Source organism: Chamaea fasciata, unplaced genomic scaffold (assembly GCF_029207755.1).
Source record: "Chamaea fasciata isolate MVZ Bird 193981 ecotype frontalis unplaced genomic scaffold, bChaFas1.0.hap1 SCAF_11, whole genome shotgun sequence".
Lineage (NCBI taxonomy): Eukaryota > Metazoa > Chordata > Aves > Passeriformes > Sylviidae > Chamaea > Chamaea fasciata.
In genome coordinates, this window is record NW_027094096.1 from 17200649 (window position 1) to 17214691 (window position 14043).

A 14043-nucleotide genomic window follows, 5' to 3' on the forward strand; every position below is an offset into this window, starting at 1 on the left:
GAGACTTGTGCTGCAGCTTTATTACCCTGCAGTGGGATTTATACCTAAATGGAGGGATTTCTTCATTGAACACATTTGAGTTACACCTGGCTTTAGAAAAGTTCTTTCAGCTCCTGTAAACACAGAGAAGAGAGAGCATGTGATTGTCAGATGGAGAATGAAAAAGGTCTTTTAGCACTCAGCCCAAGGGGTAACTAACTTCTCTGAGATGCTCAGAAATATTGCAAATCTGATAAGCTGGCTCCTGAACTGTAAATCTTCTGAGTCAAAGTCTTCTGCCCTTTATTTTTGTTCAAGAATTAACATGCTTGACTTAACCCCATTTCCAGAATTACGCATGGGAAAATGGTGTCAATAGTAGTAATACCTTTTCCTGGAAAATAGTTATGTTTTTAATAAATGGATTTCCTGGAATTTTATCAGCACATTGGAATTCTCTGTGCACTGTTCCCTTTTGAAACTCGTTCAGCAAAGCAGTGGAAGGGTTTTTTAGTTATTACTCATTAAAACTAGGTGACCCAACTGCTGTTTGGATTGGGAAGATCTGCTGTGTGTTCCAGTAAGTGTCCACTCACTGAAATGTGGACGTACACAGCTGTTTGCTTCAGCTTCAAAAGAAGCAGAGTCCTTGGTGGGGGAGTTCAGTTTCCTGCCTTAAAGCCCCATAAATAGGTTTTGAAGAGAACAGAACTGTGCAGTTTTTGCTGGGATTAGAGTGTGTAACCAAGGAGCCTCTTGGAATGGAGCCGTTCTGGACCTTTGCTCTGCTTTGGGGAATGCCAGAGTAAAAGACCTCTTTGAAATGCTGTTTGTAGCCTGAAATCCTGCTGTGGCCAAAGCCCTGATCCCAGCCAGGCATGACACAGCACTGTGCCTCGTGTTTCACTCCCGGAGGTGCTTCAGCCTGCCAAGATGTTTGGTTGTGATTTTTGTAATTAATTCCCCTTTGTTTTTGTGGGGTTCTGCTAATAGGATTCCTCACTTTGTGGAAGCTGGTGATCAGATTAGTCTCTGTTTCAGAGAATCTCCTGGGAGGTAGCCATACAGAGAGGCTTCACTAAGCATTGTAAACCTGAAAAGATGAGCCTTTTAAAGCAATTACAGTTTAATTAGTTTTTCATGTGGAAAACCCCAGACTGGGAATGGGGTAAAGCTGTGAATCCAGATGCCGCTTGCCATTGAACTGAGACCTAGACAGAAGAAATACAAAAAGTAGCCTGGATAGACTCTGCCTGTTCTATGCCCTTATCAAGCAGAGATCCAGGTGAGTGTCAGATGCTTTGCTCTCTGACACTCATTCCTGCTGAGGAGTCTCATATGGCCTAGGATAGAGCAAGCAGCTCTAAATGCTTATGGCGCTTGTCTTGCAGCTTTCCATCGGAGGCATCATCATCCTGAAGGATACCAGTGAGGATATGGAGGAGCTGGTTGAACCCGTGGCAGCTCATGGTCCAAAGATCGAGGAAGAGGAGCAAGAACCTGAACCACCAGAGCCCTTTGAGTACATTGATGATTAAGACCTGAGGTACAGTGAAGTGTGCAAAGTCACCATTTTTAATCCAAATGAAGGAAAAGCCTCTTTGTACCAACTGAAGCAGTTACCAGTACCCAGAACTCTTGGTTTAACTCTTTGACAGCTTCTGTGTCAGATTTACAAACATGCTCTGCCCTAATTTTAAGAGTTTGGCAGCTTAGAAGTCCACAAGTTCACTCTGTTGGGTCAGGCCTGACCCAGTTGTACTGGATCTGCTCTAATCTGGCAGGCTTAACTACTCTTTTGAGTAGAGCCTGGCTGGGCAGAGTGCAGTGCAAGGCTCACAGGGACTAGTCAGCTCCTGAAAGATGGTCCTGAAAGAGGGGCAATAGTTTACATAACAAAGCTGCTGTCTACTTGACCTCAGGGTGCCAGGATTTGTCAAAACAGAACTACTGTTCTGCTTCCTGGAGTTGTCTTTTCAGCAGTTCTTAGCAGAATTTAAAGATACTTCAGTCATGGGCTCTGTGATGCTCTCTGAGCCCAATATCATGATAGTAGTAGATCTGTTTCAGGAAATAAATGGTTCCTTGGTTCCTTGGTTAAAGTGCCTGAATGGATGTGCAAGTTTCTCACTGAGAGGCAGAAATCCAGCTGCTTTATTTCCAAATATGGACTGGCATGTCTCAGGGCTCCCATGAGCAGAGATTTTTCACTTGAATTGGTGGATGGGCAGGAAAACAAACTCCTTGCTAAAAACTATAAATGTTGTGTCAGTGACAGGCTTGGGTGAGTGTGTGGGGCCAACCACAAAAAGCCTTAGTTAAATACATTTGATTTTCTGGTTTCTTTCTCTCCCTCTTCCAGGGTCATGTCATCTAAAGAAGACACTATGCTTGATATCAGAAAGACAGGCATGAAGACCTTCCTATTGAGATCTGATGTTCAGTGCATGCAGCCCCAATCTGTGCTGAGCTAAAGCTGATAGTCTGTGTTTTATGGCTGAAGAACAGATATATGCTATTTAGTGTACTCTTTCACAAAACCTCGTTTTCAAATAAATATATTAAAAACTCTTAGCAAAAAACTTGCTACTTAAAACAAAACAAAAAGGAAGTCTAACAACTTTTTTTCTCCCTGGATGTTAAAAACTAGATTCAAGTTGTGCATCTTTGTCCAGCAGGGCTTGATTGACTGCTCCTCTGTAGAACCATCAGGATCTGTGCACACCTCTGCACCTGTTGAGGCTGAGCACGGTCACAGCTGCAGCCTGGCCCAGCCATAGCACTGATGCCACAGAGGGCAGGTTTCTGCTTGCCAGCAGCTGCACAGATGAGTCTGCTTCCAGATTCCCTCTGTGATCTTCCCCCTTGCTTATCCTGGTATTCATGTGATGGTGTGGGGCTGACAGAAGGGCTCTGGGTGTTAATGATGGGGAAATAGGGGCATGTTTCTCCTTGTTTCACAGAAACCATTTCTTTTTGTGTGTGTGCTTTCACCAAATATGAGCAAAATAGATGGTATGAGCAGATTATGTTTCAGGTCTAGATGGAGTGGACCCAGACATGTAATTTGTCACACTGATGTGTATTGTTAGCTAAGTGGTAATTTTAGTCAGGGATATGCAATGAGGAGCAGGCGGAAGGAATTGTGCTCCACCATTCACTATCCAGCTGGCCCTTCACCTTTCAGGCTGTAACACTTCAAAGGGTGTCTCAGCAGCAAGTCAGAGACTACAGCCCTGGTCTGCTGCCAGCAAATGCTGGGTGAAGCTCCATAGTTTGAAACAGCACCTAAATGGAATGAGGTTTTTATTGTATGTGTGTGTGGGGAGAGTATTTTATCCATGTGAACACACGCAATCTCACATGCATTGGTAGTAATGGAAGACAAATCTTTCATGTAGTGCCTGGGAACTTTTCCAGCAGATGGTTTATTTTGGTTAATGTTGCTATAGCAATGGGATAGTCTGCCTTTGTTCTCAGCAAAGCTAAGGAATACTGGCCAGAGGGATGGGACTGAAAGCCAGTTTTGAGTCCTAGGCTTCAGGCAGAGGTCCCTCAAGTTGAAATGTCTCAGGTTGCTGGTTAGAGCTTGCAGTTCTCAGCATTATCCAGATCTGTTCTCCAATGGAGTGGAGCCAAGAATGCACCTGAAATGGCCACAGATAATGTTATTGTCAGAAAAGCTGGAAACAAAGAGGGAACCACTGCTCCAATCCCATGGTCAAAGACCTGATATTGTGGTGCAAGAAACAGAAGCTGGACAGATGTACATTGGTGAGTCTTCTGGTGCTGCAATTCCTTCTCTTTCAATGGATACTTGTATCCCTTACTCCAGTGTGTTCTGCCGGTGCCAACCAATATTGTGTTTGGTGTTTATCAGGTAATTTGTAATTAATGCCTTGTGTCCTAAAATACTGTGGAGAGGGAAGGACACTGGGAGGAGAAAAAACCCTCATTTCAGGTTGTTCAGCACCCTGCCAGAGGCCAGATATTGCTAGAGGATTTCTAAAGTCCAAGTAGCAATGCTAGGAACAGCTGGCTCAGAAGGACCTAAAGTCCTACAGTGGTGCTTTGGCCAAGCTGTGAACACTCTGCTGCTTTTCATGAGACTTTTGGCCGCATTTGTCATACTGCAACAGATTTTTCAGAGCAATCAAAGCATACCTGATGCTTGCTGCAGGTCCTTAGTGAGGCTGTGTAAATCTGTATGTGCAGAGCACCTCCCACCAAGCCACTAAGTACTGCCTGGGGCACCATAGAGGACTCCTGATTCTTGTGCTAAATTATTCTCTTGTGCCTGTAAGATCCCTACTTGCCTCTGGCAGTGATGTTTCCCCAGAGTTCCCTTACCACAAGCAAATGTAAAAACCTCAGTCTCAAACTGATTTCTGAGCTGCTGTTCTGGGGCCACGAGGTAACAGACAGATTTTTAGAAGAGATTTTGGTGACTGGAAGAAAAAAGGCCATGTGTGCCAGGCTGAGGACACCAGGAGGGAACTGGGAATTGGCCTGTCCTCACTTCCCCATGTCTCTCACTCATTGTGTTTTTCCTCGACTGTATAAATGTACGTGGAAAATGTGGCTTAGGATTGAGAGCACTCATAGAAAAGCATCCACTGTTTTGGCCTTCTCCCCCAGCTGCTGTTTTTTCTCTCCTTCAACATGAAGATGGTGGTCTGTGTCTCATGAGACACATGTGTGGCTCAGGCTGTTTTCTTGCAGGACAGTGCTCAAAAGACTCCAGACAGGACTAGAAATGCTCCTACAGAGTGCTTTTGAGAGTTTGTGTTACAAAACATGTCCAGACTATGGAATGATCCCATACATGCAAATTTTTTTTTTTTCTAATCTCTTCATAATTCCTCAGTTTACTGATCAGGCTGCTCTGTGACTACTTGAGGTCATGTGATGCTTGACTGAGGTGCTGAGCTTTGCTCAATTTCCAGGGTGCCACTTGGGAAATTTGGAAATGGCCAACCTGTGCGTGTTGAAAACAAGATAAAGAGGCTTATACAGCCTTAAGAGGCTTCCAGTAAACCTCTAGGAAAGAGTCTAGGAATGTTCTGGAGATACAACAAGAAACTTCCAGAAAGGAGACCCCAAGGAACTGGCGAGGAAATGTCCAAACATCTTCTGGAAAGGTGCTGGAAAACCTCAGAGAAGGCTCTGGAAACCTGTGAGATCCTGCCTCTGTGCTAAAGGGTCTGACCAGTTTCTCTTGGGCAGATAAAGCCAATAACTGCAGGACTGGCTTTGAACAGTGCTTTGAATAATGTCATTTAATTTCTGTGACTCATTAGTGCTGATTTCTGAGGAAGTGCTGCTCTCCTGGGCCTGTCTGGGGATGCTGCAGAGGGGCCCACCCTGATTGTTTGTCAGGGGCTAATTGGACCTAAATACTCCTGACTTTGCCAGAGGGAGAGGCCAGGGTGACAGGAAGCATGCTTCTATCCCTCCTGACTAATGGGTTTCATCTCAATTAACCCCTGTGTGAATTAAATCACTTCTAAAGCATGCTGCTCTGACAGATCCCAGAGTCCCTCCAGGCCCTGGACACTTCCTTAGCCCCCCCTTTCCACTCCTTAACTCGGGTGCAAGCCCCTGCTTGGCACCATGCTGGGGACTGAAGTGATGGAGATGTTGGAGGTAAAGCTCTCAAGGCAAGAGGTCTTCAAGCAGGCGGCTGAGAGCCCTACAGCCCCCCAGCATTGCTGTCCCTCCCCTGCAGGCATTCAGAGGCCTCATCCTCTCACCTCTCCCCATCACAGCAGTATCACCCTCCCAATCTCTCCCCTTCCTTCCAGGGCCAGGCAAAGCTCTTCCTCCTTGCCTTTCAGTGTGAAGGGTGGGCACTGCTGATAATGATGATGATGTTGGCCATTTATCTCCTCTATCCTGGTGGCTGAAGCACCCTCCACCCTCACCCCGGCCAGATGCCAGCCAGCCCCTGGCTCTTCCCTTGCTTGCTGCTCTTGGTGTTGGTGACGGGTTGGTTTTTCAGCCCAGCTCTTGGGGCCATTTTGAGCCTGCAGCAGTGGCAGGAGGGGAGAGTTGGTAATCATGGACATTTCAGGACTTTCCAAGGCTTCTATTGTTTGCTTGTAACCTCTGATGGGACCAATGGGCCTGAAGGCCTTCACCCCAGGGTGGTGATCCAGGGTGGTTTTATGTGGAAGCAAGGTTCTTTGGTCCCTCAGTGAAAGTAACTTGGCTGGGCAGACCTTGTTCAATGTGTTTCTCCAGCACTTGGCCTCTGAAATCCTATTCTGTGTGGGCAAATGTTCCAGCTGGCAGCAGCCTGGATCTGGAGTTTTGTTTTGAGCTCCATTCTCCACTTCCTGGCATTGGCTGTACAGCTAAAGCTCCAGGTTTTGTTCAGAAGAAATACCTGTGCAGATGCTCAGGTGAGCCATCAGTGTCTCTGCCACAGGGGAATCAGTGTTACCCACATATGGCAGAGAGGACACTCAAGAACATAATCCCAGACATCTCTGCCCTGTGCACTTAGTCTGATAGGCCCTGCTGCCTGACAGGCTTTGGTTAAGCAACGTGCATGTCTGGGTTTTTTCTTTGTGTTTGCAGAGCATGAGCAGAAAATGGGCACAGGAGGGTCTACACAGTAAGGGTCCAAGTGAAGCAGGTCCTGGGGAGCAGGGCAGGGCTCACTGCCCACTGCCTTGGTGCAGGGTTGGCCAAGGGGAAGGACAGTGGTTTGGTGGCAATAGCATCCCTGGCCAAGGGTATAAATAGCTGCTCTGGTGACCCAGGGAAGAATGGCTGCACAGGCGAGGTTAATTGTCAGCAGAAATTATGGGGACATTGTTCCTCCCAAGATAACCTGCAAAGGATGAAGCATGGAGCAAATTTTTCCCCTTCAGAGGGAAGGAAAAAGGGCCTGAAATATTGGTGCAGTGTCTTTGTTCTCAGTTTTAGGGTGGCTCTACCATATCATTGTTTTTTTCCATTCCATGTCATGGAGAACCAAGATAGATTAATTTTTTGTCTCCCCACCATGCCCTCTCAGAGGAGGATCTGAGATAGCTCCTGCAGGGCTGGGCAAATTCTCTGTTTACTCTAACCTCACACCAAGATCTTTTTTATTTTTAGTTTAAGCATGAAATCTGGGGTTCAGGGGTGGACAATAAGCAGCTGAAAATAATTTGCTGGAAACATCTGCATTAGACAGCAGAGCTCATGGGCTCCTTCACAGATAAAACCTGATGCTTGCTCCTCTTGCAGACCTGGAGGTTTTGCAGTTTTTTGCTCTGGCTCCTTCGGCACTGGACTGCAGGTGCCAGGGAGCCTCCTTCACTGTTTGCAGCAGTGGAGCAGAAAGGACCTTTTTGGGGATCCACCAGCCAGTCCCTCCTCCCTCTCTGCCCTGCATTGAGCAGGCCAAGAGGTTTCTGGATTTTAAGGAGAGCTGAGTTCACTCTGTACCTCCTACATGCACCCAGGACACAAAATCAAAGTCTCTGTTGTGCCTCTCCTGGTCAGGACTTGGACAGGAAATTACTGAAGAACGGTGTGATCTAAATAATCTGACACAAGCTCACTGTATCCTCCTGGGGAGAGACAGAGGAGAGCTGAAACCTGAGGCTCAGCATCCATCCAATGGAGACAAAGCAGCTTTATGGCAGCCTGATGCTGGGGAGAGCAGAGAGGTTATGCAATTCCATTGCCTTGGTTTTCTGTGCAGATGGCCCTGGGGAAGTGTTGCTGTGTAACTCAGTGTGTGAGCAGCATCTCAGCTGCCTCAGCACAGGACATTGGTCCCAGCAAACCCCTGTGCTCCCCAGCCAGTCCCAGTAAGAGGCAGCCTGTGTTCCAACCCAACCAACAACAACATGTCATCAACAGAAATCTCAAATAACTTCCTATTTATTTATTACTTCAAAGCTCCTTCAAAGTATTAATTGAAAATCCAGACCAAAATATTTTTTGGCAATTAAGAGCTGAAGTATGATACAGAAAATAACAGGATGTTTAAGCTTTGAAAAACGTTCCTCTCTTCCCTGCTTGCTTTTGGTTTTAATGCAACCACTTGGAAAGGCTACTGCAAGAAGAAATTTCGTGCAAAATCTTCCACCTGGGCACAGAGAACAGCCTTCTCTTTTCAAAATAGGTAACAGGTTATGATCCAGTCTGGGACCTGCAGCTGGCAGAGTCAGTGGCCCAGCCCCAGGAATGCTCAACCCCTGGCAGAGATGAGAGTGACACCTGCCCCAAGGAAAATCCAGACTGTGGAGCTGGGGTGATGCCCCAGGTGATGATGAATGTCCTTCTTTGGATACACAGGACACTGGAGTCCTCCTTTTCAGATTTGAGGCACAACCCTTGCATTTTCCTGGTCTTAGCTCAGGTGCTGGCCAGCAATGAATGTTCCCTTCCTTGGGCAGCACCTCCCTGAAAAAGTGTCCCTCCCCAAGAAGCCCAGGAGCATGACACAAGGCATAGCAGCCTTGCCTGCTCACTGGAGTAGAAATTCTGCAAGAATGTGAGGAGGAAAAGAGTGAGGAGGAAAAGAACCAAAAAATATGATCAAGCAAAGCCCAGATCGCACACAGCCCTTACCACCATCCTGCCCAGGGCACAATGTCAGTTTTGTCTGGTTTATCAGAGAAGAAAGCCAGCTGGATGCACATCAGCCTGAAAAATGAGACCCTAAATCCCTTTCTTTGGCCACGAGCACTGCCTGATCATCACCAAAACAAAGCAGGTGAGAGGTAACAGAGGGGAAAGTGAAATTCCACTAGAAATTGGAATTCCTGTAAATTCCAGCTTAGGAATTCCACTTTAGGAGACCTTTAAAGCAACAAAGATGGTGCTGTGCTGTGGCTGGTTGTGGGAGATGCAGAAGAATGGGTCTTTTCGGTGGAAAACAAGACTGTAGGAAGTGGAAGCCAGACCCTGGGCAGGACCTAACTGATCATACCATGTTTTACAGCGTGGAGCTAATGTTTGCTGGAAACCTGATGTCCATGGGAAGAAGTTCACTACCACGGTTAACTGAAAAAGGGACAAAGACTCGATAAGGGCCTCGGCCAATCCTCCCCTTTGCTTTGGTGGGGCTTCCATCAGGTAAGGATTTGTCGGACACGTGCGGTCCTGGCACGGCTCATCCCACCATGCCGAGGCCGGGGCTCAGCCTCCTCCCGCCGTGCTCGGTCCTGCAAGGCTCCGCCCTCCTCGCCCGACATCTCTCAAACGAAACTTCCGAGCGAGAAGGCTTTTCCCTGCCCAAGGCGGGGCGGGGGCACAAGAGCCCCTGTTAAGGGCGCTCGTCACTTAAAGCCCCGAGCTGCCCCCAGACCCTGCCGGAACCCCCCGGGCCGCGGGACCGGCGCCGCAGCTCCTCCCGCCGCACGACAGGCGGCGCTGTCCGCCCCACCGCCGCGGGCACGCCCCCGGCACGTGACCGCCGGTCCCTGGTGCCGATTGGCTGAGAGGGGTCACGTGCGCGGGACGCGGCGCGGGGGAGGGGCCGCGGTTGCCGGGGCGACACCGGCGGCGGCTGAGCGGAGATTGGGACAGGTGGGAATGGGGGACAAGAGGGAATGGGGGACGGGGGAGATTGGGACACGTGGGAATGGGGGACAGGGGTGATGGGGGCGGGAGGGGAGTGGGGGAAGTAGGGGAGAGGAGGGATTGGGGCACGGGGAATTGAGGGACGGAGGGATTGGAGTGGGTGGGAATGTGGGAGAGGTGGGACTGGGACAGGGAGGATGTGAGGCAGTGGGATGTGGGGCAGGTAGACCGTGGGCGCCAGTCTGTATCTCTGTGTCTGTCTGTCTGTGTCTCTCCTCATGCCCCTGGAGATGCCGTGGCTGATGGGCTGAGCTGTGTGAGCCCTGTGCTGTGCACTAACACCCCCTTCTTTGCCATTTTCCAGCTTTATCAGTGATGAGAAGTAGCAGCAGCCCTTAGCAATGGGTGATGTTTTAGCATACGAAGCTGAGTTACTTGGGCTGGTGAAAGAGGTTGGTTTTCTCTCTTTATTTCTTTTCTCTTTTTTCTTTTTTCTTTCTTTTTTTTTTTTTTTTTTAGTTAAAATGATTCTTGCAAGGCAAGATTTCTCAGTGTTTGCATTTAGAGTCAGACATTGTAACTGAGATCTAAATTCTGGAGTTATTTATCTGGCTAAATGTTGCTACAGTCTAAAATCGTGTTGACTCCTGTCATGCTCTGTCGGTTCAAAAGGCTCAATGTCCATTAAATGGCAGCAGTAAATTTTCTTCTTTGGTTGAATGAAATTACTGGCTAAACCAAGAGGTATCATTCTTTCAGAGTGGGTGTACTAGTTGTCTCTAGGCTGCAGGAGGAAATTGAGAGGCAGTATTTTCCTGCCATGAGGTATCAATTCTTGGTTTATCACTTTGCAGTCTTTGGCATTTCTGGACCTTCCTGCAGAGAAACTTTGGCATTTCATGGCTCATTCATTGAAGCATTAATTACCTAAAAAAAAGATTAATCATTTATTGAAGCATTAATCACCTAAAAATGATTAATTGTTTATTGAAGCATTAATCGTCTAAAAAATGTCATTCCTCTATGTTTTTATCTTGTAGTATTTGGATTTTGTCGGATTTCAAGAAACAGTGAAAGTACTTAAAAAGGAATGTAAAATAAAAGGGAAGCCACTACTTAAACCAGCAGATGTTTCCTCAGAAGATTCATTGCCAGTTCAGGTAATCATCATTTGCATTTACTTTGAGTAATAATGAAAACAGAGGCCACTAACCACCCTGTGAGTTATTACAACAGTGAACTGTCTGCACAGATTCTTGATTATTTGGGGAAGTCTCCTGGCAGTCTTCTTCCAGCACAGGAACCTTAAAGTTTGGGATTGGGGTTTTTTTGGGGTTGTTTTTTTTTTGTTTGTTTGTTTTGTTTTGTTTTGTTTTGTTTTCAGAACTGCAGTCATTTTGAGCTCAAGATACTAGTTTTGATTTACACTACTTTAAGTTTTTACTGATATGCTTGAAGATGTGGGCTTTGGTTCTTGTATTGGTGGTTGATCCAGGCTCTCAAAGATACTAAAGATACGTAAAGAAAGAATATTTGAGAGGTCATTGAATGGTGGGAGATTTTTGAATAAAACCTTTAATTGGAAGTGTTCAGATGGCACTGGAATTCTTCATTCACTAATCTACTGCTGAGAAAATCTGGCTCTTCTGTGTTTGGATTTTCGCTTGATGCTTTTCCCTTTCACAGGAAGGAATGCTTAGAGCATTTGAAGATGGTGATCAGAAAGTTTTCTTCCAGCTCTGGGAGGAACATATTTTCTCTTCAGCCCATGACAGTGATCCAGTTGCTCAGAACTTGGAGTTCTATCTCCACATATACTTTGCCACCTTCCTCTTGAAACAAACTATGGGAAACCCTGTAAGTTTAGTTCACAATTCAAATCTCAGATTGCTGTTGTTTGTTTTTCTTCATTTATTTGTCTTCAGTGTGGATGGGGATGGGGTATTTTCTAAGAATCATTCCAGGAATACGTATCCACTTTTGACCACAAAACAGTCTGCGTTTTCGTTCAGCCAGATCCTTTGTATTGTGGAGTACAGAGATGGAAGTTGGAGCTGTCCTTATCCCGAAGTTCCTGAAGTATTTCAGCTCAGAAAATACCAAAATGGCAATTCTTTGACATTTGTAATTGTAGATCAAAGCAGATTCTTAAAACACGTATTTTGCTCTGAGTTTGGACTGAAGCTGTGAGTTGAAATATAATAATTTCTGATTAAATGGGAAAGCTCAGTTTTGACCAGCTCAAAATATATCGTGCTGAGAAATATAAATCCCAAGATATTATAAAATAAAATCTCTGTTACATGGGACTTCTGTGATGAAGAGATGTTTAAGTAGCCTGGACTCAGCCAGATCAGCCAGAGCTTAATAGCTCCTGGCCTTCACCTGTCAGCTGCTACAGCAGGAGTATTTGCATGCCTGCAGTCTGTTTTCCAGCCTCTAAGGAGCTTTTGTTCTATTCTGTGTGCCATCTCCACTTCCCACTGCAGTGCAAGGGGATTTTTTGTTTCTGCACTTACTACTTAAATAAAGCATGTCTAAAGCAGGTGTTTTCTCTCTGCCCTGAGTGTAGCAATAGCATTTTTCTTTAAAAATCTAGCCTGAAGTGAACAGGAATAATTTACATGCAAAAAACAATTGTCTGTCTCTTCTTTCTTTCTGCCTGGATGACAGAAAAAACAGCATTGGTTTATGTTTTCCTTTATAACTGGTGAAAACGTACAGTATGTTCTCGAGTTGAATGAAAACTGGTTTTCAGATAACAAATATTCTGGAATTTCAAACTTGGTATTGATATACTTGAGTCTCTTCTTTTATTTGCCAGCTTTACAGTGCATTCAGAATGGTAGTTTTTCAAATTAAATCTGCTGCTTTATTTCCTAGGACAAAGCTGAATTTGAGGAAAGGATTTCTTATTTCAAGACATACCTGGAAACAAAAGGAGCTGCACTGAGCCAGACTACAGAGTTTCTTCCCTTCTATGCTTTGCCTTTTGTTCCAAATCCCATGGTACATCCTTCATTTAAAGAACTTTTTCAGGTAAGTATCTGTGTTACAGAGATGATTTTATGATGACTTACAGTGAGCACTCTCTGCACACCGTGCAGGTGGGTGGTTAGGAGATGACTTCCAGAGCTGTGGTTTGATGCTCCAAAGTATTGCTGGCAGTACCTGTGGGGAAGGTACAGCCACCATTTTACCTGCTGGTGGCTTGCTCCTGCAGTGCAAAACTGCACTTCAACTTCTCTGTTATGCTGGAAATGTCTGTTTGTGTGGCTGCACTTGGACTGGATCAAGGAATTGCTTTCTTGCCTGTGAATGTGTGTGTTAACATCTCCCATGTACATGTACTTACACAAATTTGTTGGTAAAGCATGTGCAGTATTTTTTAGAGTTATTTGCTCTGAATGCTTCCCTGACCATGTGGACAGTTGTGCTGGCCTGGCTGGGCAGTTGTGGGCAGCCACTCTGGTGCAAGGAGATGTCTTCAGCCTGCATTGCTGCCATGCTGCTTTTGATACCGAATCAAAGCTTAAGCGATACTTGCCCTAGGGCTGACTTTGGAGGTACCAGCTGATGAGGAGCTCCAGTTTAACGCCAAAAAAAGGCATATCCTGCCATTTTCCTTCGGGACTAGCTATAAATAATGAGATAGACTGGTTGACCTCAGAGATGGAATATGACCACTCTTTTTTGATTATACTTGGCAGTGTTTTTTTTAATGCCTTATCTAAGACAAGATCCTCACGTTTATTCTGAGTAACCCAGTGTCCCAGCTCTTAGTCCTCACTCACTCATATTTTCTTGTGGGAATTGTTCAACTCATTCCATGTTAATGTTGAAACACAGACTGTTCTAAGTTTGAGCAGCAGTGAGTCACTAGTTTACTAAGCAGAGTTCTTATGGCATACATTTTTCTCAGGCATCTGATGCTTTATATAGCTGGAGTTCCTGTCAGTTTGTGTAATACATCTTGAAAAATCATATGCACCCCTCTCTGTAGGAGACAAGGTTCCTTTGGTAATATACAGCGTGCTGTGGTCCACCACTGTCTGGTTACTGAGTTGATAAATGCAACAAGTAAATTCTGTACACTCTCCAGCATGGTGAAATAAGAGCAAATCTGAGCTGTGAGATCAGCTTGCAACATATATGTATACAGCAGTAAATTCAGGGAGCTCCTGCTACTTGTTGGAAGACAGAGCATTTTTTTGTTGGCTGGCTTTTCCTCAAGCAGAAACCGGCTCCACTGAAGCCTTGAAATAGAAAATGTGACTATTTGGTGGATTCCTAGGTGTAGTTTGACTTTTGTCCTTAACTGTTATTTTCTTCTGCATATGAGACACTACGTCAGGCAGAGTACAGCATTCCAGTTAGTGCTGTTGATCTGTTCTGCTTGTCTGATTTTCCTGCATGAGCTGTTTTTCTCCAAATTCTTATTTTAGAAACATTGTACTCACCAGTGTCATGTCATGATGCTTGCAGTAGTTATTGACAAGAGTTAGAATTCCCAGATCTTGTTAGGAGCAAGGGATG

The 14043-nt window shown here is 45.6% G+C and overlaps 2 protein-coding genes across 2 annotated transcripts in view; both read left to right on the top strand.

Moving 5' to 3' along the window:
* Positions 1 to 2561, top strand: part of PSMD1 (proteasome 26S subunit, non-ATPase 1) — a 66921-nt gene extending 64360 nt beyond the window's left edge. Inside the window, exons 24-25 of the mRNA XM_066193425.1 lie at positions 1371 to 1525; positions 2342 to 2561. Coding sequence (XP_066049522.1) covers positions 1371 to 1517 — 147 coding nt within the window. The 3' untranslated portion in view covers positions 1518 to 1525; positions 2342 to 2561. The remainder of the gene's footprint in view (positions 1 to 1370; positions 1526 to 2341) is intronic.
* Positions 2562 to 9443: 6882 nt separating this feature from the next.
* Positions 9444 to 14043, top strand: part of ARMC9 (armadillo repeat containing 9) — a 58260-nt gene continuing 53660 nt past the window's right edge. The window contains 5 exon segments of the mRNA XM_066193427.1: positions 9444 to 9513; positions 9872 to 9959; positions 10548 to 10667; positions 11194 to 11364; positions 12391 to 12546. Of these exon segments, the coding sequence (XP_066049524.1) occupies positions 9909 to 9959; positions 10548 to 10667; positions 11194 to 11364; positions 12391 to 12546 (498 nt within the window). The 5' untranslated portion in view covers positions 9444 to 9513; positions 9872 to 9908.